The following is a 25318-nucleotide window of genomic DNA, read 5'->3' on the forward strand; positions in this document are numbered from 1 at the left end:
CACAAAGAACTGACAAGGCTTTGGGGGAGCCCCAGAAGGTATATCTCCCTCAAGGCCTCAGGGCCCTTCAGACTGGGGCCCCGTCCTACACCCCTGAGGGAGCCCCCTTCAAAGATGTCTGCACACCATTTGCTATTGTCATCTATCTGCTTTATTGCTCAGAAGGTGAGCTAGAAAAGAGGCATAAATAAGATTGAGGTGCTCAGCCCTCAAAATAAATAGTAGCCAGGGCCTGCCTGAGCCAGGTGGGGTGGGGACTGGCTGGGCTCAGGAAGAATAGCTGGGGCTTCTGCCCTGCATGCCCCCCACCATGCTCAGTGGGTCTGCTGAGCCCACGTCTGGGGGCTCGGGGCCCTGTGCCCAGGGTGGCTCTGGCCCAGGCAGCCGGTCGCCAGGAAGCGGCAGGAAGCGAGAAGGTCCAGCCTGTCCCAGGGAGGCCTGGGAGGACAGCCGGAGGGTCCGCCCGTGAGCCTCTGATTCATACACATTGTAGCCATCCCCCAGCAGGTGTTCTCGGAAGTTGCAGGCAGAAGGGTCATAGTGGACCTGCAGGGGCAAGGAGGTAGGGTAGGGTCAGCCAGAGGCCGTGCCCACTGTGTGCCAGCCATCTGAGCCTTCCCAGCTCCCACTGTACAGGTCATGGGTGTGGGGGAGAGCCGGACTGATATGGAATGAGGGGGAGGGTGCAGGGAGATGGTGACTGAGGTGAGGGAGGAGAATGATTGGGGGAAGGGGTTTGGGTCGGGTGGGGATCACTGGAGAGCAAGCTCCTATGCCACCCCTCGGTCAAACACAACCTTCCCTGGCTTAGGCTGGCTCCGGGACTTCCAAACACTCCATATTATACCCCAATATCCTCTCTCTGGTCTCCCTGGCCCACTGGCTTTTCATGCCTGGAATGCACTCGCTCGCTCACCTCTGCCTCTTAGAACCCATAGCTTCCTCCAGAGCCCAGCCCTGGCACTCCCTCTCCTGCCCTAGAAATCACTCAGTGTCTTTGGGGAATCCCCTAGAAAGCCAACCCTTTAAATTCAAGAGTGGTGATCTCGGTTTGTCTTCGCACAGGCCCACAGTCGAAGCCTGGGGATAAGAGATGGACTTCAAAGAGGGGGTGGGGACAAGAAGGAGAGGGAGGAAAGAGGCTGAGCCAGGGACATGATCAGGCTGAGATGAGGGACTGGGGCAGGCTCTGGCCTGTAGGGCTGCCTCACCGCTCCATACAGCTCCCCGTCGGGCCTCATACACAGAAACCGGGAGCTCTGGACAGCGAGGATACGGATGACGCCAGGCTTCACCGCCTTCAGCTCCAGAAGACCTGGGGGGAGGGAACACTCAGGGGTCCTGCCTGGCATCCCTCCTGGCTCCCAGGCTGCTGTCCCAGTAAGTGGCCACTCCATCCACTGCCCCTTGTAGCCCCATCCCACACTCACTGTTGGGGCTCCTCTCAGCTGCCGCCCGAACGGCCCCATCAGGCCCCATCTCCACGTGTGCCTCTGTGTCCTGGCCGTCATCTGTGTACAGGTGTCGGAGGCGGACCTGGCCCCCAAACAGGAGCATGGGGCTGGAATCAGGGATGGGGTAACCCCAGCCCCTATAGGCCAGGAGCAAGGACAGCAGAGGAGCCAGGTAGCCCGGGGCTCGCTTCCTTGGGCCCATTGTTCAAGCAGTCAAGAGGCTGGATGATGGGATGGACAGGTCCTTGGGACTGGCAAGAGGGACCTCTGTGGTGCCCGGCAGCCTTGGTGCGCAGGGCTTGGGGTGCTCGTCTGCTGGTGTGCTCTGGGTGCCGAGGCCTGGCACTCCTGGCAGGAGGAGCAGAGTGCAGGCGTAGGGGTCCCAAAGCTCTGATTCCTCTGGGTCTCCTGAGTAGAGGCTGGGTCTGGTTCCTCCTCTTCCTCTCTCTGGATTTCCTGTGGCTGTTCTGTGTGCTCCCTTGGGGCTTATACCTGTCTCCAGGCCCCCTCCGCCCACCCACGGTCACCTGCTATCTTCATGAAACATGACCCACTTGGCTGGCATCAGCTCTTCCACCGTGGCGAAGTCACCACCCCACAGGGATGATGCAACCTGGGCTGGGGGTGGGCGGGGGAGAGCTGGAGTGGTTCTGTGAGCTCGGATGCCTGGTAACCTGAGAGGATTGGGGGTACAGACACCCCTGGGGCCCTTGGAGACTGGGGGCCCTGCTATCTTGGTCCTAGGAATGGGGCCTCAGATGCCTGGGATCCTGGGGTCTAGGTGGCAGAGTCCCTGAGAGTGGGGCTTGGACTCCTAGATGAGCCAAAGTCAGAGGTCTCTGAAAAGGTAGGGCCCAGACATGGAGATCCATGAGAAGTTGGGGGGGGGGGTTGCTATGATGCCTCAATCAGAGAAAGCAGAGACCTATATTCAAAGGCCCTTTAAAAGATGGGGCCTGGATACTGGGATCCCCCAAAAGAGGGGGGATCTGGACACCTCCATCGCTGAGAAAGAGGGGACTAGACATCTGGGTCCCTGAGAAGTTATGGCCCTGTTCACTTGTGTCCATGAAAAGGTAGGGACCCACATCCCTGGGTCCTGGAGTAGGGGGAGACCTGGACGCTTGGGTCCCTGGATGGTGGGAACCCAGATTTTTAGGAGGAGCTGAGCCTGGGGGTCCAGGGAGCTGGGCCTAGGTTCCTTGGCACCCACTTGGGTCCCTCCAGGGCACCTACTGGCTAGGAGGGGGACGGAGGAAGGGGTGAGAAAAGGTAACTTACAGCTAGCTGGTGAAGCCCATTTCTGGGGAAGGTCTCCCTGACCCAGGGTCCAGAGCCTCAAGCCTAGGCCCCCTGCTGGCCATGCCCCAACAAATGCAGCACAGGTCATGGGAGACCTTCGCGGCCTCCTGATGCAATAGCCGCATTTCTTTCAGCAGGGATTTTTCCTGAGAGGAAAATTCCCAGCCTGACCCTTGACTCTGGGGTTCTGGGCAGGGTCAGGGCTAGGGCCTGGGAACAAGAGGAGGCTGGTGAGGTCAGCTGGGGCTCCCTGAGTTATGGATGGGCCTTGGGAGGTTGGGGAGAGTCAGGGTCTTCTGCAAACTTGACATCCATTTGAGGGTTTGGCGGGGAGGGCAGGAGGCTGGCAAAGCAGACACCAGAGTCATTTAGAAACCGAAGAGATGAGGGGGAGGGTCCCAGGCGCTTGGATTGCCAGGGGATGACAGATGGGACGTGCATCCCTGGGTCCTTTCAGAATGGGGTCTGAAACCTGGGTCCCCAAGGAGTGAAGGATGATGGGATGTCAGATACCTGGAGAGGGGCCACCTGGTTCTTTGAAGCCCTGAGGGATGGGAACTAGACATCTCAGGTCCAGAGTTTCTGACGAATGGGGCCAGAATCGTGGTGAAGCCAGAAGATCTGAGGAATTGGCTTCTGCAAACTGGGTGCTGGGAGAACAAGATTTGGATCCCTGAGGAGCTAACAAAGGATGGGGGCCGAGACTACACACCCTGGGGCAGTGGCCTCTGAGTAGTTCTGACCCTGTATCCTGCTCAGAAACCTCCAATGTGTATAGATCCACTTACTGACAAATGATCCATGTGGATTGTGGTTTCAATAATTATGTACTTGATCAAACATCCACAGAAACAAATTTTAGAAGGAAAAGTTTAAAGAGAAATAACATTTTAAGCTCGAATCAACAGAGCAGGAAGGTGGCATTAGGAGACCTATAATTTTTTGGGGGGGGTGCTTGAAGCAATTGGGGTTAAGTGACTTGCCCAGGGTCACACAGCTAGTAAGTGTCAAGTGTCTGAGGCCAGATTTGAACTCAGGTCCTCCTGAATCCAGAGCTAGTGCTTTATCCACTGCGCCACCTAGCTGCCCCAGGAGAACTACACTTCTTTTTTTTTTTTTTTGCAGGGCAATGAGGGTTAAGTGACTTGCCCAGGGTCACACAGCTAGTAAGTGTCAAGTGTCTAAGGCTGGATTTGAACTCAGGTATTCCTGAATCCAGGGCCGGTGCTTTACCACTGCGCCATCTAGCTGCCCCCGAGAACTACACTTCTTAAAATGTTTCGTTTGTTGGAGGGAATGTGGAAAAATAAGGACACTAATGGATTGGTGGTGGAGTTGTGAACTGATTCAGTGATACTAGAGAGCAAGTTGGAACTATGCCCAAAGGGCTATAAAACCCTTTGATCCAGCAAAACCACTGCTGGGTCTGTATCCCAAAGAGATTAAAAACAAAGAGGGGAGAAAGATCCATTTGTACAAAAATATTTAGAGCTGCCCTTTTTATGTGGTGGCAAAGAATTGGAAATCGAGGGGATGCTCATTCATCAGGGAATGGCTAAACAAGTTGTGGCATATGGTTATGATTAGAATACTACTGTACTATAAGAATCAAGGGGAATGCTTTCAAAGGTTGGGAAGACTTCTATGAACTGATACAAAGTGAAATGAGCAGAACCAGGAGAACATTGAACACAGGAATAGCAACATTGTACTATGATCAACTGTGAGTGACTTAACTATTATCAGCAATACAGTGATCCAAGACCATTGCAAGAGACTCGTGAAGAACACTATCTCCCTCCAGAGAGAGGACAAGGACTGATAGAGTCTGAATGCAGATTGAAACAATTCTTTTACTTAACTTTTCTTGCTTTTTTTTTTGCAAGATGGCAAATGTAGAAATATGTGTTGCATGATTTCACATGTATACTTGACATCACACTTCTTGCCTTCACAACAGGTGGGAATGGGTGGGAGAGAATTTTGGAACACATTTTTTTTTCAAATTAATGTTAAATAATAATTTAGAAAATTATATGTATTATTGGTATCTTTTATTTTTATATAGACTATATTTCTCCCATGTTCTTTGTCCCAGAGAGTCATCCCTTAAAAAGATATTTTTGGGGGCAGCAAGGTGGCACAGTGGATAAAGCACTGGACCTGGATTCAGGAGGACCTAAGTTCAACTATGGCCTCAGACACTTGACACTTACTAGCTGTGTGACCCTGGGCAAATCACTTAACCCTGATTGCCCCACAAAAACAAAACAAAATATCTTTTTTACATTTGGGGGTTTTGGGGGTTTTATTTTTTTGTTTTTCAGGGTTTTTTTTTTTTTTGCGGGGCATTGAGGTTAAGTGACTTGCCCAGGGTCACACAGCTAGTAAGTGTCAAGTGTTTGAGGCCGAATTTGGACGAAGGTCCTCCTGAATCCAGGTCAAGTGCTTTATCCATTGTGCCACCTAGCTGCCCCCTCCCATCTCTTTTTGGGGGGTAGACTTGGTCTTTATAATTTAGCAAGATTGGGTTTCAATTGTTTTGTGACAGTTGTTCTTTCCATTGACAATATTAATCATAAATCAATGAATAAACATTAAATTCCTTCTATGTGCTAGTCATTTCGATAAGATCTGTGATACAGAAAGAGCACACGCGGGCACACACACACACACACACACACACACACACACACAGAGTCTTCAAGGACGTTACAATCCAATAGGGGAAGACAACAGGCAAACAGGAAATGATCAGGAATCGAAGGCAGTGGAATTAAGGAGAGTTAGGGGAGGCTTCGAGTAAAAGGTTGCATCTGGGCAGCAGCTCACGTGAGTCACTCAGCACAATAGTGTTGCATCGCATTCATGGACCAGTTCCGACTTTCCCCACTCAAAGGGCACCCACTTGATTTCCATTTCTTTTCCATCGCAAATATTTTGGTGTAGAGCGAGAAGCCCGTTTTTTGTCAATGACCTCCTTGGGGTAGGTGCCTCGCTGTGAAATATCTGAGCCAAAGGACTTGGACATTTTTCCAAAAAGATTGGACCAATTCACCGTGCCAAGTACGCATGAATGAGCCGGGCTTCCCACAGCCCCGCAGGTGACGTGACAGCCGCAAGGGGGCGCGCCACCGTGCAAAAAGTGCCGGAGCCTGGAGTCAGACAGATTAGGCTCGCGGGTCACTTGGGATAATAAGTCACGTACTCCCACAAACTCCTTGAGCTCATCCTGAGTTCTTTGTCTCTTTGGCTATTTTTGCCAATTTACTGGGTGGTGAGGGAACGGGGTGGGGGGGAGGAAGGTTGAGGCACGGAGACGAGGGAGGGGTGATAAGGGACTCCTGGACTAGGGAAGTAAGTGGCCAAGACGTTGCGTCGCACAATGCCTGGTATATAGTAGGCGCCTCGTAAGTGTTTATTGGCTGACTCACTGACCGCCGATTGGATATATGGGATTAGAGAAAGGGAGAAGTCATGAAGAAAGTCCAAAGTTGGGGTCCTTCCAGGATAGGTGGGTACCCCCTCTTCTGGAATAGGGAGGTAAGAAGAGAAACAAAGTAGTCACGTGACATTCCATTCATGCTCATCCCGCCCCACCTCTCCACCCCCACACTGAACAGGAGGAACCTGTTCTTTTAGCCTCCCCCACCCTCCAGGCGTTCCCTCCCTTTCCTACTTCACCCCACCTGGGCTAGAGGTTGGGCTCTGGGGTTCTTGCCCGCCTTGGCCCTGCCCCCTTCTGCCTCCTCCCTGGAGTGGAGCTTTGTCTGTGGCTGGAGGATAGGTCGCCGGGGTTGAGAGACAGAGGAGCCAGCATCTACCCCCCAGATCGGAGTGCGGGGCTCTCGCCTGGGCCCCGGAGGGAAGCGTGCGGCTTGGGCAAAGCCGCTGGGAGCTCGGCATTGCCTGGCAACACAAGGATGAGGCTGGTCCGAAGGGAAGAAAGAGCACTACCCAGGGCGGACGGAGCTCCATCTCCCCTCCCTTTCCGCCTTAGAGCGCTCTAGTGACCACACCCAGTGAGGCTGGGGGGCGAAGGGGCTGCCTAGACCTCTGACTGCCTGCAGGAAGACGGTGGCCCCAGCCTGGAGCCCAGGTGAGTTAGACTGGGTGACAGCCCCCGTTCCCCACCCCCTTCTCAGGGACGGACACACCCTGCAGTAAGTGCTTACTCCCATCCATCCTGTCCCTTCTCCCTGGGTAGTGCCTGTCTCCTCGGCATCTCAGACTCAAGTTCCCGGCTTCTTTCCACAACTATGTGGATCCCTTCTCGCCGGCAACTGTGCTGGGCCTTCCTGGGTGCCTCATTCCTCTCTGTCACCTCCTTCTTTTTCCACCTCTGGAAAGGCAGCTTCTCCCCCAAACTGGTTTTCTCTGCTCTGTGCCACAAGCAATGCCCAGGCTTAACCCAAGTGGCCCTCTTCTGCCTGCCGGGGACGCCGCAAGGCCCCAATGATCTTTAACTTTTCACAACCCAGCAGCAAGGCCTGAGCCTGGCATCTGGACTATCCAGCCAGAGGGGCGTTTTGGAAACCAGATGGGCCAGTATGCCACCCTCTATGCCCTGGCCAAGCTGAATGGGAAGCAAGCCTTCATCATGCCAGACATGCATGCCACCCTGGCCCCTGTCTTCAAGCTCACCCTCCCTGTGCTAGACACTGAGGTAGCTGCCCGAGTGCCTTGGCACCTCTACCCTCTTCGAGACTGGATGTCGGAGGAGTATGCCCACTTGGGCAGCCAGGACATGCTGCAATTTACTGGCTTCCCTTGTTCCTGGACCTTCTACCACCACCTTCGGGCTGAGATCCACAGGGAATTCTCACTGCACCACCACATCCGAGAAGATGCACAGGCTTTTCTGCATTGGGTCCAACACAGCCGGGGCAAGGGCAGAAGCCTCACCTTTGTGGGAGTCCACGTCCGCAGGGGCGACTATGTGGAAATGATGCCCAAGCACTGGCGAGGTGTGGTGGCTGACCGTGCCTACCTAGAGCAGGCCCTGTCCTGGTTCCGGGCGCGCTACCCTGACGTGGTCTTTGTGGTGACCAGCAAACGGGATGAAGTGGTGCCGAGAGAACATTGATCCCTCCAGGGGTGATGTGGTGTTTGCTGGCGATGGAGATGAGGAGGTGCCTGGCCTCTGACTTTGCGCTGCTCACTCAATGCAACACACAGTAATGACCATCGGCACCTTTGGCTATTGGGCTGCTGCCTACCTAGCTGCAGGGGAGACCATCTACCTGGCAACTACACCCTCCCTGATTCCCAGTTCCTGCATTATATTCAAGCCTCAGGCTGCCTTCCTGCCAGAGTGGGTGGGCATTCCTGCAGACCTCTCCCCACTCCTGCACTGATCTGCCTGGAGCTCCACTGAGTTCAGTGACAGTGGAGCCTTCATGTTTCTCACTAATAGTGAGAGAGCTAGGATCCCAGCTCCAGGACTGGGAGATCTCCTTCAGGTTCTAGAGTTGCCCACAATGCTGTCCTTTGGGGATGGACAAGGGTTCATTGCCCCCAAGCTTTGGTATGGGCCCAAAGGGAAAGACACCCCAAGATTTGGCAACCTCTTTCTCCCTGTTGATGGATGCTAATGTACATTAATCCAAGATCAATGGGTTCCCATCCTGGCCCTGGGTAACCTGGTGAATGGTTTCCCTGTCCTGATCCTCAGTTTCCCCATTTGCAAAATGAAGGTATTAGACTGGCCATTTTTGAGACCCCTTCAGGAAGAGCTCTAGACCTCGAGATGGGATTCTTTTGTTTTGTTTTGGTTTTTTTGGTTTTTTGCAGGGCAGTGAGGGTTAAGTGACTTGCCCAGGGTCACACAGCTAGTAAGTGTCAAGTATCTGAGGCCAAATTTTAACTCGGATCCTCCTGAATCCACTATGCCACCTAGCTGCCCCCTGGGGACTGAATTCTAAGAGCAGCAAAATGTCCATGCCTCTTGTTTCCTTTTACAGAGGGGGGAAACTGATGGCAAGAAGAGCTGGGCAGGTGATGGGCTAGCTAGCCTTAGCCACCAAAAGTGAGATTTGGGACCTAGACCTGGGCCCCCTCACCTCTATCCCCCACCTGTGCCTCAAGAGGAAAGAAGCTGGGAACAGAGACCGGAAGCAAGCCTCAGACTCCTTTAAGAAAACCTGGGGGAGAGAGGAGTGGTCCAGGAATTATCTTATTGATTTAAATATTGCAGAACATTTAAGAAAAACAAAGCCAATTTTAAAAAGCCTTGTTTCTAGAACATTCTAATCCTTTATTTTGTAAGGAGGGGGCCGTTGTGTTGGGACAGGGTGTTCCTGAAGCTCGGGGAGGGGGAGGCCACTCCTATGGAGCGCTGGCCTGTTATCCTCACTCTTTCCAAGGTGGGTGAGCCCCGGAGGCTCCTGGGAGTTAAGGGTCCGGGCGCCTCCTGTTCCAGGAAACTAGCACTTCCAGAATCCAGTCAGAGAACTGGAAATTCTAGTCCCTTGCGGGGGCGCTGGAAACTCTCTACACTACCTGAGTGCCCATCCTCTCCGGGACCGAGTCGCTCCTCCCAGTGCCTGCCCGCTCTGGGACCCAGGCGCTCCTTGTCTTAATGGAATGCAGACACTACACGAAATTGACTGCATCTCCCAGAAGTGCCCTGGGTTCGGAGCTCACTCGGTCAAGGAAGCAACTGTCCCACGGGTTGCTGGGAGTCGTAGTCCCGGTACCGAACCCCCCACTCAGCCTCCAGTGGGGCGTGGGAAGAGAGGCGCTTGACCCCCTTGGGGTCTCTCAGTCACAGTCCGGGATTCCACAGCCCTGTGAGGTCACAGAGAGGCGCTCTTGCCTAGCACCTCGGTCGCCCACCAATGAGTGTCCAATAGAACATATTTGGGAGGGAGGCGGTGTCTGAGTTCCTTGGAGAAGGGAACGGTCCACATGGGAGTCTCCTGACCTGGCCCATACTCCCGGAACCAGATAAGGGCTTAGAGATTCTCTACTGGAGCTCAAAGAAGAGGGGACTGGCTTGGGATCTCCACCCCATCAGCTTTCCAGGAAACTGGGACTACAGCTCCCAGCAGCGCCCAGGGAGCCGTGCCCTTACAGAAGACCGCTCCCCGAACCGTGGTGACTTATGGGCAATGTAGTTAAACCGGCGGGTTTGCAAGGTAGGTGGCGGCTTTCTGGACTGAGGAGACAAGGCTAACCCCTCCCTAGCCCCTCCCTCCCTCCTGGCAGTCCCCCTCGGGGACCTTCTCTCGCCTTCCCGCCTTCCCTGGGGAGAGGAGGGGAGGAGCCAGGAAATAGGTCACACCCCAGCCCCTGAGTGATTCCCAAGCCTCCGATTTTACGGTGTTATCCTTGAGGATAACTTCACAATCAAAGGCTCAGGAGGTGTCCCCATCTTATGTAGAGAAACCCCCTCAGTTGGAGGCTCTTCAGTTTCAGGTTGCTTGGAGATTTTTCCCATCCTAGGGTCCTGTTACATGTCCAGGGCCCCCTTCACTTTGGGGTCTCAATGGCAGAGTTTGGGGGTCCCGTGGAACTCCCAGTCTCAGGGCTTGTGGACCATTGCATTTAGGGACACGCCCAGAGGGAGCCCTGTAGGGAATCCCTCGAGCTGGGTGAATTCCACCAGCAAGGGCAGTCTCCTAAGCTCCGCAATGCTCCTCTGGCTCGCGGTCTTGGCCCTGGCCCTGAGCCCGCGTGGAGCGTGGGGATGCCTGCTCTGCGACCCCGCAGTGGTGGCAGGACTACGAGATCTGGAGCAGTTCTACCTGCCCAGTCACATGGACGTGGGCCCCAAGTCCTGCAGACTTTCATGAACCGGCTGGAGGAGACTGTGCGCCAGTTCAGCGAGCTGCCCTTTCAGGAGAACTCCTACCAGGGCGTCATAGGTGAAGAGCAGCCCCCGGGATCCAGGGTACCTGCATGCAGCGCAAGCGCACTCCGCTGACGGCGGTGGCCCGGGGATGGGGGGCGGGGGGTGGCGCGGCGTTTAGGGGGAAGGTGTCGGCCAGCCTGGCTGAACGCCTGGGACCCATCTCGCCCCTTCTATAGATGAACCCACGCTGAGCAAAGCGTCCTGGGCCTTCCTGAAGGAGTTGAAGCGGATCAAAGATAGCGACCTCAAAGGTGGGTCGTGGCTAGGGGCTCCAGGCATCAGGCCCGAGAAGGGGGCAGCCAGGGATGCTCACGGACCGTGTGCCCCCTGCTCCCTGCAGACAATTTCCTCTTGAAGGAGCTCACCTGGACGCTGCATATGCAGAAGGAGAATTTCGCCCGCCTGGTCCGGGAATTCTACAGAGAAAGTGAGGAAGAGCCCTGGAGGACCTGCTCCCCAGCCCGCACCCCCTCGGGCAGCCCAGCGGCGTTTGCCCTGCCCCCACAGGGAGCTCTGAGACCATTGCGAAGAGCCCAGGGGAGCTCCCGCGTCTTTGCTCCCGCACCCTCAGGGAGTCGGCTCATTCGAGAAATCCCTAAGCATTTGCCCCCTTCCCCTCGGGGAGCCCTATGACCTTTGCAACATTCCTCCTGGGGAGCTTTGTGCCTTTTGCCCTCGCCCCACCGGAAAGCCCAGCACCCTTTGCCCTGACCCTCCATCTACGGGGACTCCGGGTTCTGGGCCCCAGCCCCATCCCTTCTGTGACCTCGGTGATTCCAGTGCCCTCAGGGAATCTTAGGCTTACTCTGTGGCATCTCTCGGGAGGATCTAGGCCCTTCGTTCCCCCAGTCACATACCCCTTGCCCTTTGGGTAAGCTCGGATCTCTTCTTCCCCACAGGTTTTTGTCCCAACAAATGCGGTGAGCGCCTGGCTCTCCCCTTTTATCCCGGGCCCAGTTCCAGCCACCCTTCAGGGTCCTGTCCTATCTCCGGCTTTGCCCGCTGGGGATCTGGAGACATCTCCCAGCCCCGCCTCCTCCCAGCCCCTTTGCCCAGCCTCCTCGCCCTTACGCCTACCCCCCACCCCTCGCAGGCCTCATGATGCAGACCCTCATCTGGTGCTATGGGTGCGAGAAGCAGGTGCACGCCCTTTCAAAAATCTTAATGACTGCGGTGGTGAGCTGGGGTTGGAAGGTGGGGAGGAGGTCAGGGGCTGGGGGCGGGACCTCGTCGCAAGCGTCACGCTGACAATTACTCCTATCTACAGTACAAACCGTGCGGGTGACTGAGAACGGGGACTTGGTCTTGGACTGTGAGCTGAGTTGGCATAAAGCAGCCGAAGGGCTCACCGACTACAGATTCTACAGGGTACTTAGTCTCAGATACTCGAGGGGACCCCACTGACCCTAGGAGTGGTCCCAAGGGACACCCGTGGGACCCGCACTAGCTTCTGAGTGACCTGCCCCCTTCGGACACCTGTAGGACCCTCTCGGCCCCTGAGTGATCCAGGGATTCCCATGGCACCCATTTGTGACCCCGATGACACCGGTGCTTCCGGGCTCCGTGTCGTTCCTGTCCCTGTGAACCCTAGAACCCTCAGCCAGGCGGTATACAAGCTGCCCTGACCCTTCAGTGTCCATTCCCGGGGGCTGGGGCCAGGTCTGGCCAAATGGCTCAGAAGTCCTGATAAGGCGGGGCCAGGAGGCCACCCTGACCAAGCCCATGGTGTCCTTGGAAGACGCTGGTGTCTATTCGCTGCATCTTGGGCACCGTCGCGTGCAGAACCCAGCCACAGTCCATCACCTACCAAGTTAAGGGTCAGCCTTCTTTTTCCCAGACCCACGTACACGCTACCACCTGGGGTGAGGCCTCAGGAAGGTTTCAGAGGATGGGGGCTGGTCGCGCTGTGGGGAGCCGGCCCTGAGCGGGCAGGGGTTAGTCCCTGGGGGCGGGGCAATGTGAATGGGGCTGGGTCTGACTCCTCCTCACTGACCACCCTCCCCCCCCCCCGCAGTGACTCCGGAAGAGGAGGAAGAACCCGAACCCTCCGATTCTGGCCAAAGGCCGAATCCTAGTCCCAGTCCGAGCACTGAGACCAGTGTACACCCGAATCCGGTTGTGGGTCCGAGTCTACCCGCCTCCCCGACTCGGACCACCCAGACCAGTCAGTGGACTTTCCATGGTCACGGGCCCCGCCCCACAGTTGACCAGGAGCCCGGCAGGGAAGAACAGTCCATTATGACTTCGACTTCGGTTCCGAGGAAGACTTTGGCTCCGACCACTAAATCCCCGCCCGCAGCTGAGCCAGGCTCAGAGGCTGATTCCGGCTCGGACGCTGAATCCGAGCCGTGCACGGGGCACGGGGATGTCTTCGCCGACTCGGGCCAGAACACCGCCAAAATCCTAACATTACCCTGATCGGACTAGTCGCTGGTGGGGTGGCTGCGGTTCTGGGGAGCCTGGCGCTGACGTGAGCACTGGGCGCGGCCCGACCCGGTAGTTACCACCCGGGCCAGGCCAGAGTTGGAGGGGTGGAGTCCTATGGGGCGGCACCACCAGGGCGGGGATAGGGCGGAGGGGGCAGGGCCCCACAGGCTACCCACTGCCAAGGGGTTCGTGGGGGCTGGTGAGGGAAGGGTTTGAAGGGGCCGCAGGCTGCCTCACCCTCTCCTGCCTCCCTTCCAGCCTCTATTGCGCCCGCAGGGCGGGCCTAGACCTGGGCCGGGCGGGGAAGCAATGCCATGGGAATCCCAACAGTCAGTGTGCCTGGATGGAACCGTCGGCCCAGGGGTACGGAGGTCCCGGCTACCCCCCACCTTTCAGTCAATAAAAATGTGTCCTCTTTTTGTGTGTCTGTCACTCAGTCCAGCGGTTCAGGTCTAGGAGGGGTCTCCTGGATCCTCGAGGGCGCGGGCCTGAGTTCCAGGGTCCCTTTCATTCCTGAAGGGGGTGGTATTGGGACTTGGATGGCTGGGTCCCCAAAGGGGCGGAAATCGAAGAAACAGAGAATTGGCCAAGCGCTGGGGGGCGCTGGACGCCCGGGTCGTGCAGGTCCGAGCCGGGCTTCGCTCCCCTCCCCCCTCCCCGCCCCTGACAGGACGCCCCCTCCCCGCTCTTCCTGCCCGGCTTCCTCTTGCCTTTTCCTGTCCTGTTCCCACCCAGAGCCAGGAGCACCAGGAGCCAGGCGGGAGCAGGACCCAAGCGTCACTCGGGAGCCACAGGCCGCGGGCCCTCGGGAGGAGGGTGAGTCCCTGGCGTTCAGGGCCTCTGGTCCCTCAGGGACCTCGGCGTCCTCTCCCGATGCCCTGTCCCCCTTGAGAACCCAGGCGGTCTTATATCCCCCCAGGAGATGCTGTCGGGCGAGCGGAAGGAGAGCGGGAGCCCCCGCTTCGGGAAGCTCCATCTCCCCGCCGGCCTCTGGATCAATTCTCCGCGGAAGCAGCTGGCGAAACTGGGGCGCCGCTGGCCCAGCGCGGCCTCAGTAAAGTGAGTGCGAGTCACCCCCGCCCCCGCCCATGGACCCAGGAGTCCCCATCCCCTAGGTCCTCGCTAGCTTTCCAGGGATCCAGGAGGTTGGAGACCTGAGACCCCACCCCTTCCTGCCTCAGGCGGCCCTGCTGGCTCGAGAGAGACCCCGACTGTAGCGGGACTTGAGCCCCTCTCGGGGATCCCGCCTCCTTCTTCTCTCGGGGTCCCAGGAGTCCATCATCCTAACTCTAACACATCAAAGAGGCGCAAAGCTTCCCTTCCCCCCAAGTGTCAGGGCTCTCAGACGTGCGCCCCCGTGCTTCAGCGTGTTGGACTCCCCCTTAGCCCTTCCCGCCCCCACTCTTCGCGTCTCGTGAGGGATCTCCCTCTTTTCCTTTTAGATTCTGGACGAATCTCTGTCTCTCTGGCTGTGTCTGTGTCTGTCTCTCCCCCCCCCCCACCTTATACTTCACTTCTCTGGTTTCTCTCCCCCCTCCCCTTCCTTCCTCCGTCCGTCGTCTTCTCTCTCCCGCTCCCTATGACTGTCTATTCCCCCTCTCTTGCTCTGTTCTTGTTTCTGCTTTGTCTCTTTCTGTCTCTCCCCTCGTTGATGGTCTGTCTCTCTTTCCCGTTCTGTCCATCTGCCTCTTTCTGTCTCCCTCCGTCCGTCTGTTTCTCTGTCTCCCTCTTTCTCTCCCCCTCCCTATGACTATTTTTCCCCTCTCCCGCTCTGTTCTAGTTTCTCTGTCTCTACCTCTTTCTGTCTCTTTCCCTCCGTCCGTCTCTCCACCTCTCTCCATATCTTTCTCCCTGAGCCTGTCACTGCCCTGTCTCTCCTCCCTCTTGACTCGTTCTGCCCCTCTCTCTCTGTCTCTCTGCGTCTCTGTCGCTCTCAATCTCTGCTGTCTCCCTGGCCTCCGTAGGTCTTCCTCCTCTGACACTGGCAGCCGCAGCAGTGACCCCGCGCCAGCCCCTTCGGGTCATTCGGGCCCGGAGCTGCGCCGCGTCGGGGCTGTGAAGGCAGCAGGGGGTGCCTCCGGGAGCCGAGCCCGACGTATCTCCCAGCTCTTCAGGGGCCCAGGGGCAGGGACTGGGACCGGGGGCGGGGCGGGCACCGGGTCCGGGGGTGGGGCCCAACGCTGGGCCAGCGAGAAGAAGCTCCCGGGGTTGGCTGGAGCCGTGGGCCCCGAACCCCTTCAGGCCTCGTGGGGTCTCCCGGGCTTCGGCGGCTCCAGCCCGGCCCCGGGCGTACTGAAGATCTTCGGCTGCGGCCTCGCCTCGGGCACCAATTATAAGAGCGTCTTGGCCACGCCCCGCTCCACAGCCCGCGAGCTGGTGGCCGAGGCCCTAGAGCGTTACGGGCTGGCGACCGGCGGGCTGCCTGGAGGTGGCGGTGAAGGTGTCACGGGGGGCGGAGCCGAGGCCTTCGCGCTGTGTGATGCCCTGGGCAGGCCACCAGCGGCCTCGGGAGGAGCTGGGGAGTGGAGGGCAGAGCACGTGCGTGTCCTTGGCGACTCCGAGCGCCCCCTGCTGGTGCAGGAGCTGTGGCGCCCGCGGCCTGGCTGGGGCCGGCGCTTCGAACTGCGCGGCCGGGAGGAGGCGCGCAGGCTGGAAGAGGAGGGTCCCGCTGCGGCCCAGGAGGACGGTGAGGGCGGGGCTGGAGATGGGCGGGGCCGCTCCCCGACTCTGCTGGGCTCTGCTTTCAGTGTGCGGTTCTGAGTTTCTGCTCCCCAGCCTTTCTATCCCTGGCTCTGCTCCTCTTGGTGCCGGGTTCTCTGAGTCTTTGTCCCTCCCACTTCACGCTCCCCCCCCCCCCGCCATGTCCTGAGGTCTCTGTGTTTGTCTAACCAATGTCCCCAGGTGGCCTCTCTGTTCCTCCTCTCTGCTCCGTGTCTCGTCGGGTTGAGCCCCTGCGCCTCAGTCTCTCTTTATCTCCGTCCCCATTCCTCTCGGTGTCTCTGTCTGCGTCTCTACATCTCTGTCTCTGACTGTCTCTGACTGCGTGTGCATCTTTCTTGGTGTCCGTGCCCTGCAGGCCTGGGGGGCCCATCATGGCGGCCTCCGAAGAGCCGATCGCGGGCAGCATCGGGCCCGGGGTCGGGCCCGGGGCCCGGGCCAGCCCCTAGCGGGGCGTCGGGCTCCGGCTCCGGCCCCAAAGAGCGGTCCGAGAACCTATCCCTGCGGAGAAGCGTGTCCGAGCTCAGCCTTCAGGGTCGGCGGCGGCGGCAGCAAGAGCGACGGCAGCAGGCACTCAGCTTGGCCCCGGGGCCTGGGGAGCCCGGCTCGCCCTCACCGGCTTCTGCTCCGGCCCAGTCTGACTCCTTAGATGCCAGCGCCGACTGGGACCAGCTGGTGCAGTATCTCATTCAACCACCCTCCAGCCGCCCCTATTTCCTCATGCTAAAGGGTTACCGAGAGGCACAGGTGAGGCCGCCCGGACGGCTGGCCTACAACTTCCAGAAGGCGTAAAAGGCCAATATCGTAAGGGGACGGGTTGGGATGCGGAGAGATATGGGAGAATCCATCTAGAGGTGAGGGCGGGAGTGGGGAGACTACCCGGAGGAGCAGAAAGGAGAGTCCACTTTGAGCTAGCTGTTCGCTTCTTTGAGGTGGAAGGAGAGAGTTCTTTTAGGGAGAGAGCCTGTCGGGGGAAGAGGTGGCCATGAAAAGAGGCCGCCTGTCTTGGGAACTAATTAGCCAGTGTTTATTCATCAGAGGTCCTGGAATGAGGCGCCAGAGTCGGGACCCATTAGCGTTCTCCTGTTTACCCTCTGCTTCCTTATTTCCCCAGGAATTCGTGGTGTATGTGATGACTCGGGAACAGCACGTGTTTGGACAGGGTGGGGGGAGCTCAGGGGCCCGCGGAGGGCAGGCCCCCCATGTGGACACCTTCCTGAACGCGCCTGACATCCTGGCCCGCCACTGTACAGTGAGGGCCGGAGCCGAGGGCCCAGCCCACGTGCGCCCAGCCCGGGGTGCTGCTGTCACCCACAATGGGGGGCAGCTACTGCGAGAATCCGAGCTGAGGCCCGGGGACCTTCTGGGTCTGGGCGAACACTTCCTTTTCCTGTACAAGGACCCCCGAGTGGCTGAGGCTGGCCGCCCCCCCTGGCTCCCAGCTCGGCCCCTGGCTGCACCGCCAGGCCCCGGCTGGGCGTTCTGTTGCCGCCTCTGTGGGAGAGGGCTGCAGGAGCAGGGGGAGGCCCTGGCCGCCTACCTGGATGGGAGAGAGCCCGTCCTGCGCTTCAGGCCAAAGGAGGAGGAGGCGCTCCTAGGAGAGATCGTGCGGGCGGCGGGGACCGGTCTGCAGCTGCCCGCATTGGGCCCGGCCACTCTGCTGGCAATGTGTGTGGAGCATTCAGCCCGAGAGCTGGAGCTTGGCCATCTGCCTCGGCTGCTGGGTCGTCTGGCCCGCCTCGTCAAAGAGGCTGTGTGGGTGAGGCACCCTTGGGGCGCGGCATCCTTGGGGCGCTTCCCTAGGGAGGGAACAAATTCCAGGGCGCTAGGAGGGCTGGGGAGGCAGCCCGGACATGGCCCTGAGGCAGAACTGTTGGATTTTACTCATGAGAGAAGCCAGATTTTATCATTTTAGCTTCATAAGACATTGACTCAGAAGCAGAGTCCTATGTACTACATGAGATTAGCTTCTAACTTCAGGACTCCAGTAAGAGGGCAGCTAGGTGGCGCAGTGGATAAAGCACCGGCCCTGGATTCGGGAGGATCTGAGTTCAAATTTGACCTCAGACACTTGACATTTACTAGCTGTGTGACCCTGGGCAAGTCACTTAACCCTCATTGCTCCGCAAAATAAACAAACAAACAAACATAAACTTCCAGTGAGAATAAACTCACGACCTCCCAAGGCACCCCATTCTACACTGGGATTGGAGGATAGCTCTGATTGTTAGGTTTGACTTAGGCTGGCTGTGGATACGTTCCTTTCTCCAACTCCCATCCCAACTCCCACCCCTTGATCAATAGATCTGCCTTTAGGTCCAAATACATAAAGACAGTCTCAGAGAATCTTGGCATGTTGGAATCATTGAGGACCAGGTCCTCCAGGAAGCTCTTGGAACCTTGCAGTCATATAACCTAGGAACCTTGAACTCTTAGAATTTGAGACTTAAAAAACCCCACACTAAACCTTGAACTTCTAGCAACTTAAACCCTTAGGATTGCAGACTGTCGATCTGAATTCCTGTAACCTTGGATTTCTAGAACCGGAGACTCTTTGAAACTTGGATTCTTAGAACCTTAGATTCAGAATCTTGGACATGTAGAACATTGGGCTCATCGAATATTGAACTCTTGGAATCTTAGACACAAAATCGGTGACTTTCAAAATCTTAGACATTTGGGACTCTTGAGATCTCGGGTTCACATAATCTTGAGAGATATTGAATTCACATAATCTGGAACTCATAATATCTTGATCTCGGAATATAAGAATTTACTAGAATCTGAAACTTATAGAATCTGGGACATGTAGAACCTTGGACTTAGATGATCTTTAACTGTTGGTCTCTTAGACACATATAATTTTGGACCCAAAAGTTGGACACATAGAATCTTGACCTCTTAGAATCTTTCACTTTTGTACTTACAATCTTTTTTTTTTTTTTTTGGTGAGGCAATTGGGGTTAAGTGACTTGCCCAGGGTCACACAGCTAGTAAGTGTTAAGTGTCTGAGGTCAGATTTGAATTTAGGTCCTCCTGACTCCAGGGCTGGTGCTCTATCCACTGCGCCACCTAGCGGCCCCCTGTACTTATAATCCTGAGCTCAGAATCTGATAGAATCTTGGACATATAGGTTATTTTCAAAATTCAATTTTATCTTATTTTTGACTCCAAATTCTGTCCCTCCCACCCTCCTTCCTCCCCTCACTCCCCAACTGGGAAAGCAAGAAAAAAAATCCATTACAAACAGGTATAGTCACAAAAAAAAAAAAAACCAGGTATAGTCAAGCAAAGAAATTCCCATATTGATCTTATGGAATCTTGGACTTTGGAATGATGTTGACTCAACCTTGGACTCTCTTTACACCTTGGACTCATAAGATCTTGGATTAACAAAACCTGGGAATCATAAGATCTTGGAATCTCTGGATCTTATAGCATTTTAGAATCTTGGCTATGTGGAACTCTGGAATTACAGGATCTTGATTATTAGAATTTTAGACACACAATGCCAAGTCCTGAGAACAGTATCTTTGATTTTATGTACGTGTGGGGGGGGTGTTTGGTTTTGGGGGTTATTTTAGAACAGAAGAATGTCAGAACCAAAAGGGCCTTTAGAGGCCACCTATTATCACCCCTTATTTTACAGAGAAGAAAAGTGAGTCACAGATGGGGCCTCCCCATCTAGGGCAAGTTGAGGGACACGGTGGGGTGTGGGTGAGACCCAGACTCAAAAGCATGGTGAATTCCCTCCCTTGTTTCCTGATGCCCTTCTTTTTGTGCATGTAAAAGCAAACAAACCCCACTTTATCCACCACCCCAGTTCTCAGTCCCTTGGCCCCAAACCTCCCCTTCACTAACCTGACCAAATCTCTTTGCTCCTCTCAGGAGAAGATCAAGGAAATTGGAGACCGGCAGCCAGAGAAGTGAGACCCCACTGGGGTTGGTGAGGGTCAGAGTTGGGAGACTCTGGGGTGGGATCCAGCCTGTGGGGGCTGATCATAGGTGTTTCCCCCATAGCCAGCCAGAGGGCACCCTAGAGGCACCACTCAGCATCGAGGCGGTGGCAGCTGAGCTTCGGCCCCTGATGTCCTGGATGGCGAACACCACTGAGCTGCTCAGCTATGTGCAGGAGAAGGTGTTGGACATGGAGAAAGAGGCTGATCAGGAGGGTGAGATAAGACTGGGTGTCCTGGCCCTCCAGAAGCCCAAGAATCCAGCTACCTCACATCCTAAATCTCTCAGGGGCAGCTTTCTCCGGCCCTATGGCTCTCCCAAATGGAAGGAACCCAAGGGTCTAGCCAACATCTCCGAGATTTGGGATCCTGTAGGGAAGTTAGAGGGACCTGGGCAGCCAGTGTGCCCTACATCTAGGGACTAGGACCCCACCGCCCCAGGTGAGGAGCTAGCCCTAGGTGCCCTCCACCTCTCAGGGGTAGGTGTTTCTTGCCCATGGCCACCCCTATAAGGACCTAGGCAGTCAGCAGGCTCACAGCTCCTACATTTTAGGGATTAGCATCTTTTGCTGTCCTCTGACACAACCCTCACACCAGCACTGGGGGGTGGTGGGGACCCTAGCCACCGTATGTCCCCAACTCTTTCTTCTACTCCAGGCCTGTCCTCAGACCCCCAGCTCTGCAGTGACCTTGAACTGTGTGACGAGGCCATGGCAGTGCTTGATGAGGTCATCATGTGCACCTTCCAACAGTCAGTCTACTACCTCACCAAGGTGGGTCCGGCCCTCACTTTCTGCCCTGTTCTTGACCTCCTCACAGCCTCAGGGGCCAGAGCCCTGCCCTCACTTGCCACCATGGATGCTGACCTCACTCCCTGCCCTGTGACCTCCTCAAGGCTTCACCCTTCCCCCTCCCCAGCAGCCCTGCCCTCATTTCCTGCTGTTCTGCCCTCTCTTGGCACAGGGGTCATTGCTCTCATTTCCCGTTCATTTGAGGGTCCTGGGGCCAAGCGGGTCTCACCCCCTCCTAGGCTTTTGGCTCATCCTGTCAATGTCACTCAGTGGCTGGCCCTCCGGGGCCTCCCTTCCTGTGACTGCACGGCCCTGTGCTTTGCCTTTAATGCCTGATTTTCTTAGGTCATTTCCTGTCCCTGGACTTCACTTGCTGCTGCTCTCCTCTTGCTTCCTTCAGTAGATGTTGACCTCCCTTCCTGTCACCAGCAGCAGTGGGGCCGGTGAACCCTGGTTGGGGTGCTGTGAGCCCTGGGGCCAGGCACTGTCCCTTTTCTGGACCTTGGCTTCCCCCTGGGTACTAGGAATGGACGATTTCTGGCTCCCACCCCAGCTGGGATGGCTATTCCGACTCTGAATCAGCTTCCTGTTCCAGACGAGGTGGCCATCCCACTTCCTTTGGGGTACTGTCTCCCTAGCTGTCCTGACTCAAACCAGCTTCCTCACACCTTCTCACCTCCTCAATTGTCTCTTTCCCTTTTGGAGGAATTCCAAGCAGTGCGGCCCTGTCCTCCTTGGGCCTCAGTCTCCCTCTCGGTCTAGGCCACTCAGGGATCCTTTGACCTTTCATCTCATCCAGGTCCTTGGGGGCTATTCTTCCTGTCCCTAGTATTGGACAGGCTTTGGGGGCTGCTGGGAGTTGCTGTCAGCTTTTTACTGTCTTCCTCTGCCCCCTTGTGTTCAGACACTGTACTCCACGCTGCCAGCACTTTTGGACAGCAATCCTTTCACTGCTGGGGCAGAGCTCCCGGGTCCTGGGGCAGAACTGGCCGCCATGCCCCCGGGGCTGAAGCCCACTCTGGAGGTGTTCCAGACGGCCTTGGAGCTGACCCGACAGTGTGAGCTGCACCCAGACCTGGTGTCCCAGACCTTCGGTTACCTGTTCTTCTTCTCCAACGCATCTTTGCTCAACTCCTTAATGGAGAGGGGTGAGCATGAGTGAGGGAGGCTGGGAGGCCAAGTCCAAGGGAGCCCGGGGCCAGGTGACCGCCCCTTGCTGAGGATCACTGGCTCTTGTCTCCTTTCCCCTCTTCTCCAGGACAGGGCCGTCCCTTCTACCAGTGGTCTCGGGCAGTGCAGATTCGAACCAACCTGGACCTTGTTCTGGACTGGCTTCAGGGTGCAGGACTGGGGGATATTGCAGCTGAATTCTTCCGAAAGCTTTCCATGGCTGTCAACTTACTGTGTGTGCCAAGAACTTCCCTGCTCAAGGTGATGAATCGCCAGCCCCTCGTAGGGACAGACAGGTGGGCAGGTGGGCAGGCAGGGAGACAGGACACAAGAGCCAATGAATTCATCACCAACAAGCACTATTAAGCAAGTATCTGGTGAGCACCGGACACTAGAGCTACTAAGACAAAATGAAACAGTTCTTCACTCCCAAGAAACTTGGGAGTTCTAAGGGATAAACAACATATTCACAGATTCAATTCAGGAGATAGGAGTGGCCCCAATGACTGGGGTGGAGTGGGGGGTGGGGGGACTCAGGAAAGGCTTCATGTAAATGGTAGCCCTGGAGCTGAGGATTCTAAGAACAGAGATAAGTTGTATATTCTAGGCAGGAAGAGTGGCCAGGACAAATCTACCCGGCATAATAGAAAAGGAAGGCAGAGTCAGAAAGATGTGGCTGAACTGGATAGCAGAAAGTAGAAGCCAGTTTTGGTCTAGGCCAAAGCTTCTTAAACTGTGGGTTTCAATCACATATGGGGGGAGGGTTCTAACTGAATGTGAGGGTTGAGAAAAAGGTGGCAACAGTAAAAGGTTATCTATGCTTATTTTATATACCTATATTACAGGGGTGGAGTAAAATTTCTTGTTTGTTTTTTTTTTGTGGGGCAATGAGGGTTAAGTGACTTGCCCAGGGACACACAGCTAGTAAGTGTCAAGTGTGTGAGGTTAGATTTGAACTCAGGTCCTCCTGAATCCAAGGCCAGTGCTTTGTCTAAACACTGCGCCACCTAGCTGCCCCTGGAGTAAAATTCTTAGGCATAAAGGGGCTGCAAGCAGAAAAAGTTTAAGAAGCCCTGGTCTGGGCATCTTAACCTAGAAGCCCAGGGGTTCAGAATGGAGTCCTGGGGGGAGGGGATGTTTACACTTTTCTCAGAAGCAAGGGGACTATTGACTATTCCTGGAACTAGAAGTGAGGGCAAAGCCTAAAGTGACAGGACAGCTGTTGAGAGAGACGCCCACATTGGCAAGACCCTGGTTGGGGCCCATTGTCTTGGTGGGATTGAAGCTCCCCTAGCAAATCCCAGGTTGAGTAACAGGGAGACATGACCTGTGGTCAACACTGTCCAGAAAGCAGCAGGCCTGCACTTAACGTGGGTGTTTTGGGGCAAGTCAATTAACTTTGGTGGGCCTGTTTCTTCACCGTGAAGCTAGGGGCCTACACTAGATGACTTCTGATCTCCCTTCCAGTTCTAGCTCGGGGATCCCTGGCCCTTCCCCAGGTGTGTGCCCCATCCTTGGACACTAGTCAGGCAGAACTCCAGGTTCTTTATAGGGCTTGCTTGTTTCCATGTCCTTAGACCCCATCACTTGTAGGCCTCTTGTTCACCGCGGTCTCCAAATACCTCCGACCTTTAACACCCATTCCCCCTGCCCTCACCCCTACCCTGCTCCTCTCTTAGGCCTCTTGGAGCAGTCTTCGGACAGAGCACCCAACCTTGAGCCCTGCCCAGCTCCACCACGTGCTCAGGAACTATCAGCTGGGCCCTGGCCGCGGTCCACCCCCAGCCTGGGAGCCACCATCAGCGGAGCTGGAAGCGATGGACACCGGTGAGGAGCTCCCTCCACCAGCCCCGCCCTCCCTGACTATCACTGGGCCTCAGTTTCCTCTTCTGTAAAATGAGCGAACTTGGCTAGAGAACCCTTGAAGTTCCTTCCAGCCGTTGAACTACGCTCCTCTGATGCCCTACCCTAGCGGACCCAGGAGCCCTTTCTCCCAGCTTTACGTATGCCCCCGTTTTTCATTAACCAAACAAACACACATGGTCAGAATTAGGCCTGTCTGGTGCAAAGTACTACAAATCCCGACAAGCCTTGCAACAGTGGGGCTACCAGGAAAGGAAACAGCCGCAGACGCTGCCCAGGGGTTGTAGTTCTCTTGGCCCGCGGAGAGAGCCGCGGGAGGGGGCGGTTTAACAGGAGGGCACCCACTCCAGTTACCTAGGATTTGGCAGAGCACCCTCACCCCTACCCCAATTCCTTTAGAGATTTAAGTTTTTGAGGTCCACTCTGACTATCCCTCCCCACCCCGCCAGGAGACATCTTCGAGAGCTTTTCTTCGCATCCGCCCTTGATCCTGCCTCTAGGTGGTTCGCGCTTGCGCCTTTCGGGGCCTGTTACGGATGATTCCTTGCACGCCGAACTGCGCAGGCTCCGTCGCCTGCTCTGGGACCTGGAGCAGAAAGAGCTGCCGGCTAATCAGCGCCACGCTCTCCCCATGGCTTCGCCGCCATGATCGGGCGTCTGCGCTCGGGGCTTGCCGGGAATTATAGTTCCTTCCACCCGGCCCCTCCCCCATCCTCCTTAGTCAAAAGTCCTAAGCCTGGAAAGAACACGCGGGGGCGTTCCCGGGGCTGCCGGGAGTTGAAGTTCTTGGGCATTTCCTGGGGTGCCGTAATTGTTTTCCGGAGAAATAAAGGAATTAGGAGCTTGTACCCAAGCGTGTCCTCGTGGGGAACGTGTCCCTAGGGATCTCAGGATTTCGGGCTGCCAAGCGCCCCCTCCCCAGCCTCATCTCCCAGGGATCCTGGGCGGGGCGGGGGGGGGGGTGTCCTTTAAGCTTCGAGAAGGCAAAGCTCCCCTCTCCAGGCGCCGCTTCTTAGGAGTCCATGGAATTCCCACCCTCAGAGGTGCCTCAGGGCTTCCTGCAGCCTTGCCCTCCTGGAGATCCAAGGATTCCCCTCCCCAAGCCTCCGCCCCTCTCCTCGGAGAACCTGGAGCCCTTCTTCAAGCCCAGCCTCTTTAGAGAAACCTTCCAAGTGTCTGCTTTTCCAGCTCCCCCACCCCTACCCTGAGGCTCAGCAGTTCCCTCCCCCTGCCTTGAAGATTCTTTAGACACTTCCTCAGGCCTGGGAGACCCAAGGATCCCTCCCTCCCCTCCTCCCCTCCCCGCCGCCTTTTGGATAACCCCGGGGTCTCTCTAGCCTCATCCCCCTCGGGGATCCAAGAATTTCTGATCCCAAGCCCAGACCCCTCCGGACCCAAGGGTCCCGCTCCGCTCCTTTGGGGAATCTTGGAGTTCCCTCCTCGAGCCTCGCCCATTCAGAGACTACCCTCTCTCAGAGTCACCCTCTCAGGAACTCGGGCCTCCCCTCCGCTAACTTCGGAACCACCACAGGGGTCCCTCTGGCCATTCCCTCAACCCCGGGAACCCAAGAGTCCACTTTTTCAGCCCCAGTCCCTAGGGGACCCCGGCGTCCCAGGCCCCAGCTTGAACTCTCTTCTCCCCCGAACCTGACACCCAGCGCAGCGTCAGGGAAAAAGCTAACAACAGGTGGCTCCCGCTGGGGGCCGCGCCCCCGCACCTGCGACTGTCCATCCCTGGCGGCCCCAGCCCTCTCCCCTCCCCCTTCTCGGCCACCCCAATGC

General features: G+C 56.5%; 4 protein-coding genes across 4 annotated transcripts; 3 read left to right on the top strand and 1 right to left on the bottom strand.

Annotated features, from left to right (window-relative positions):
• Positions 1 to 128: 128 nt before the first annotated feature.
• Positions 129 to 1930, bottom strand: FGF21 (fibroblast growth factor 21). The gene is made up of 3 exons (XM_043994666.1): positions 1431 to 1930; positions 1212 to 1315; positions 129 to 546 (listed from the first exon to the last, which is right to left on the bottom strand). The coding sequence occupies exons 1-3, from the start codon at positions 1654 to 1656 to the stop codon at positions 268 to 270; spliced, it is 609 nt and encodes a 202-aa protein (XP_043850601.1). The 5' UTR covers positions 1657 to 1930; the 3' UTR covers positions 129 to 267.
• A 4518-nt stretch (positions 1931 to 6448) lies between these two features.
• On the top strand, positions 6449 to 9155 carry LOC122749762 (galactoside alpha-(1,2)-fucosyltransferase 1-like). Its single transcript, XM_043996280.1, is given in 3 exon segments — positions 6449 to 7211; positions 7214 to 7809; positions 7811 to 9155. Coding segments are annotated over 3 exon segments (1095 nt in total). The 5' UTR covers positions 6449 to 7015; the 3' UTR covers positions 8114 to 9155.
• A 1115-nt stretch (positions 9156 to 10270) lies between these two features.
• Positions 10271 to 11839, top strand: IZUMO1 (izumo sperm-egg fusion 1). The gene is given in 4 exon segments (XM_043996281.1): positions 10271 to 10525; positions 10528 to 10624; positions 10788 to 10862; positions 10952 to 11839. Coding segments are annotated over 4 exon segments (600 nt in total). The 5' UTR covers positions 10271 to 10390; the 3' UTR covers positions 11245 to 11839.
• A 1466-nt stretch (positions 11840 to 13305) lies between these two features.
• RASIP1 (Ras interacting protein 1) lies at positions 13306 to 24381 on the top strand. The gene is made up of 13 exons (XM_043996279.1): positions 13306 to 13401; positions 13774 to 13854; positions 13958 to 14097; positions 15003 to 15724; positions 16115 to 16503; positions 16871 to 17515; positions 19645 to 19682; positions 19777 to 19928; positions 20370 to 20485; positions 21408 to 21651; positions 21762 to 21934; positions 23353 to 23500; positions 23986 to 24381. Exons 1-13 carry the CDS (start codon positions 13348 to 13350, stop codon positions 24183 to 24185), a joined length of 3102 nt encoding a protein of 1033 aa, XP_043852214.1. The 5' UTR covers positions 13306 to 13347; the 3' UTR covers positions 24186 to 24381.
• Positions 24382 to 25318: the final 937 nt, after the last annotated feature.

The sequence above is a fragment of the Dromiciops gliroides genome, chromosome 3, assembly GCF_019393635.1.
Source record: "Dromiciops gliroides isolate mDroGli1 chromosome 3, mDroGli1.pri, whole genome shotgun sequence".
NCBI classification, from domain to species: Eukaryota; Metazoa; Chordata; class Mammalia; order Microbiotheria; family Microbiotheriidae; genus Dromiciops; species Dromiciops gliroides.

Bases quoted from the DNA above. Each gene is read 5' to 3' on its own strand.
- FGF21 (XM_043994666.1), bottom strand. From the start codon at position 1,656: ATGGGCCCAAGGAAGCGAGCCCCGGGCTACCTGGCTCCTCTGCTGTCC. The intron at 1,316-1,430 runs GTGAGTGTGGGA...CCCTCCCCCCAG, and splicing joins AGCTGAGAGGAGCCCCAACA to GTCTTCTGGAGCTGAAGGCG. The intron at 547-1,211 runs GTGAGGCAGCCC...TTGCCCCTGCAG, and splicing joins ACGGGGAGCTGTATGGAGCG to GTCCACTATGACCCTTCTGC.
- RASIP1 (XM_043996279.1), top strand. From the start codon at position 13,348: ATGCCATGGGAATCCCAACAGTCAGTGTGCCTGGATGGAACCGTCGGC. The intron at 15,725-16,114 runs GTGAGGGCGGGG...CGTGCCCTGCAG, and splicing joins CGCTGCGGCCCAGGAGGACG to GCCTGGGGGGCCCATCATGG. The intron at 19,929-20,369 runs GTGAGATAAGAC...CTTCTACTCCAG, and splicing joins GAAAGAGGCTGATCAGGAGG to GCCTGTCCTCAGACCCCCAG.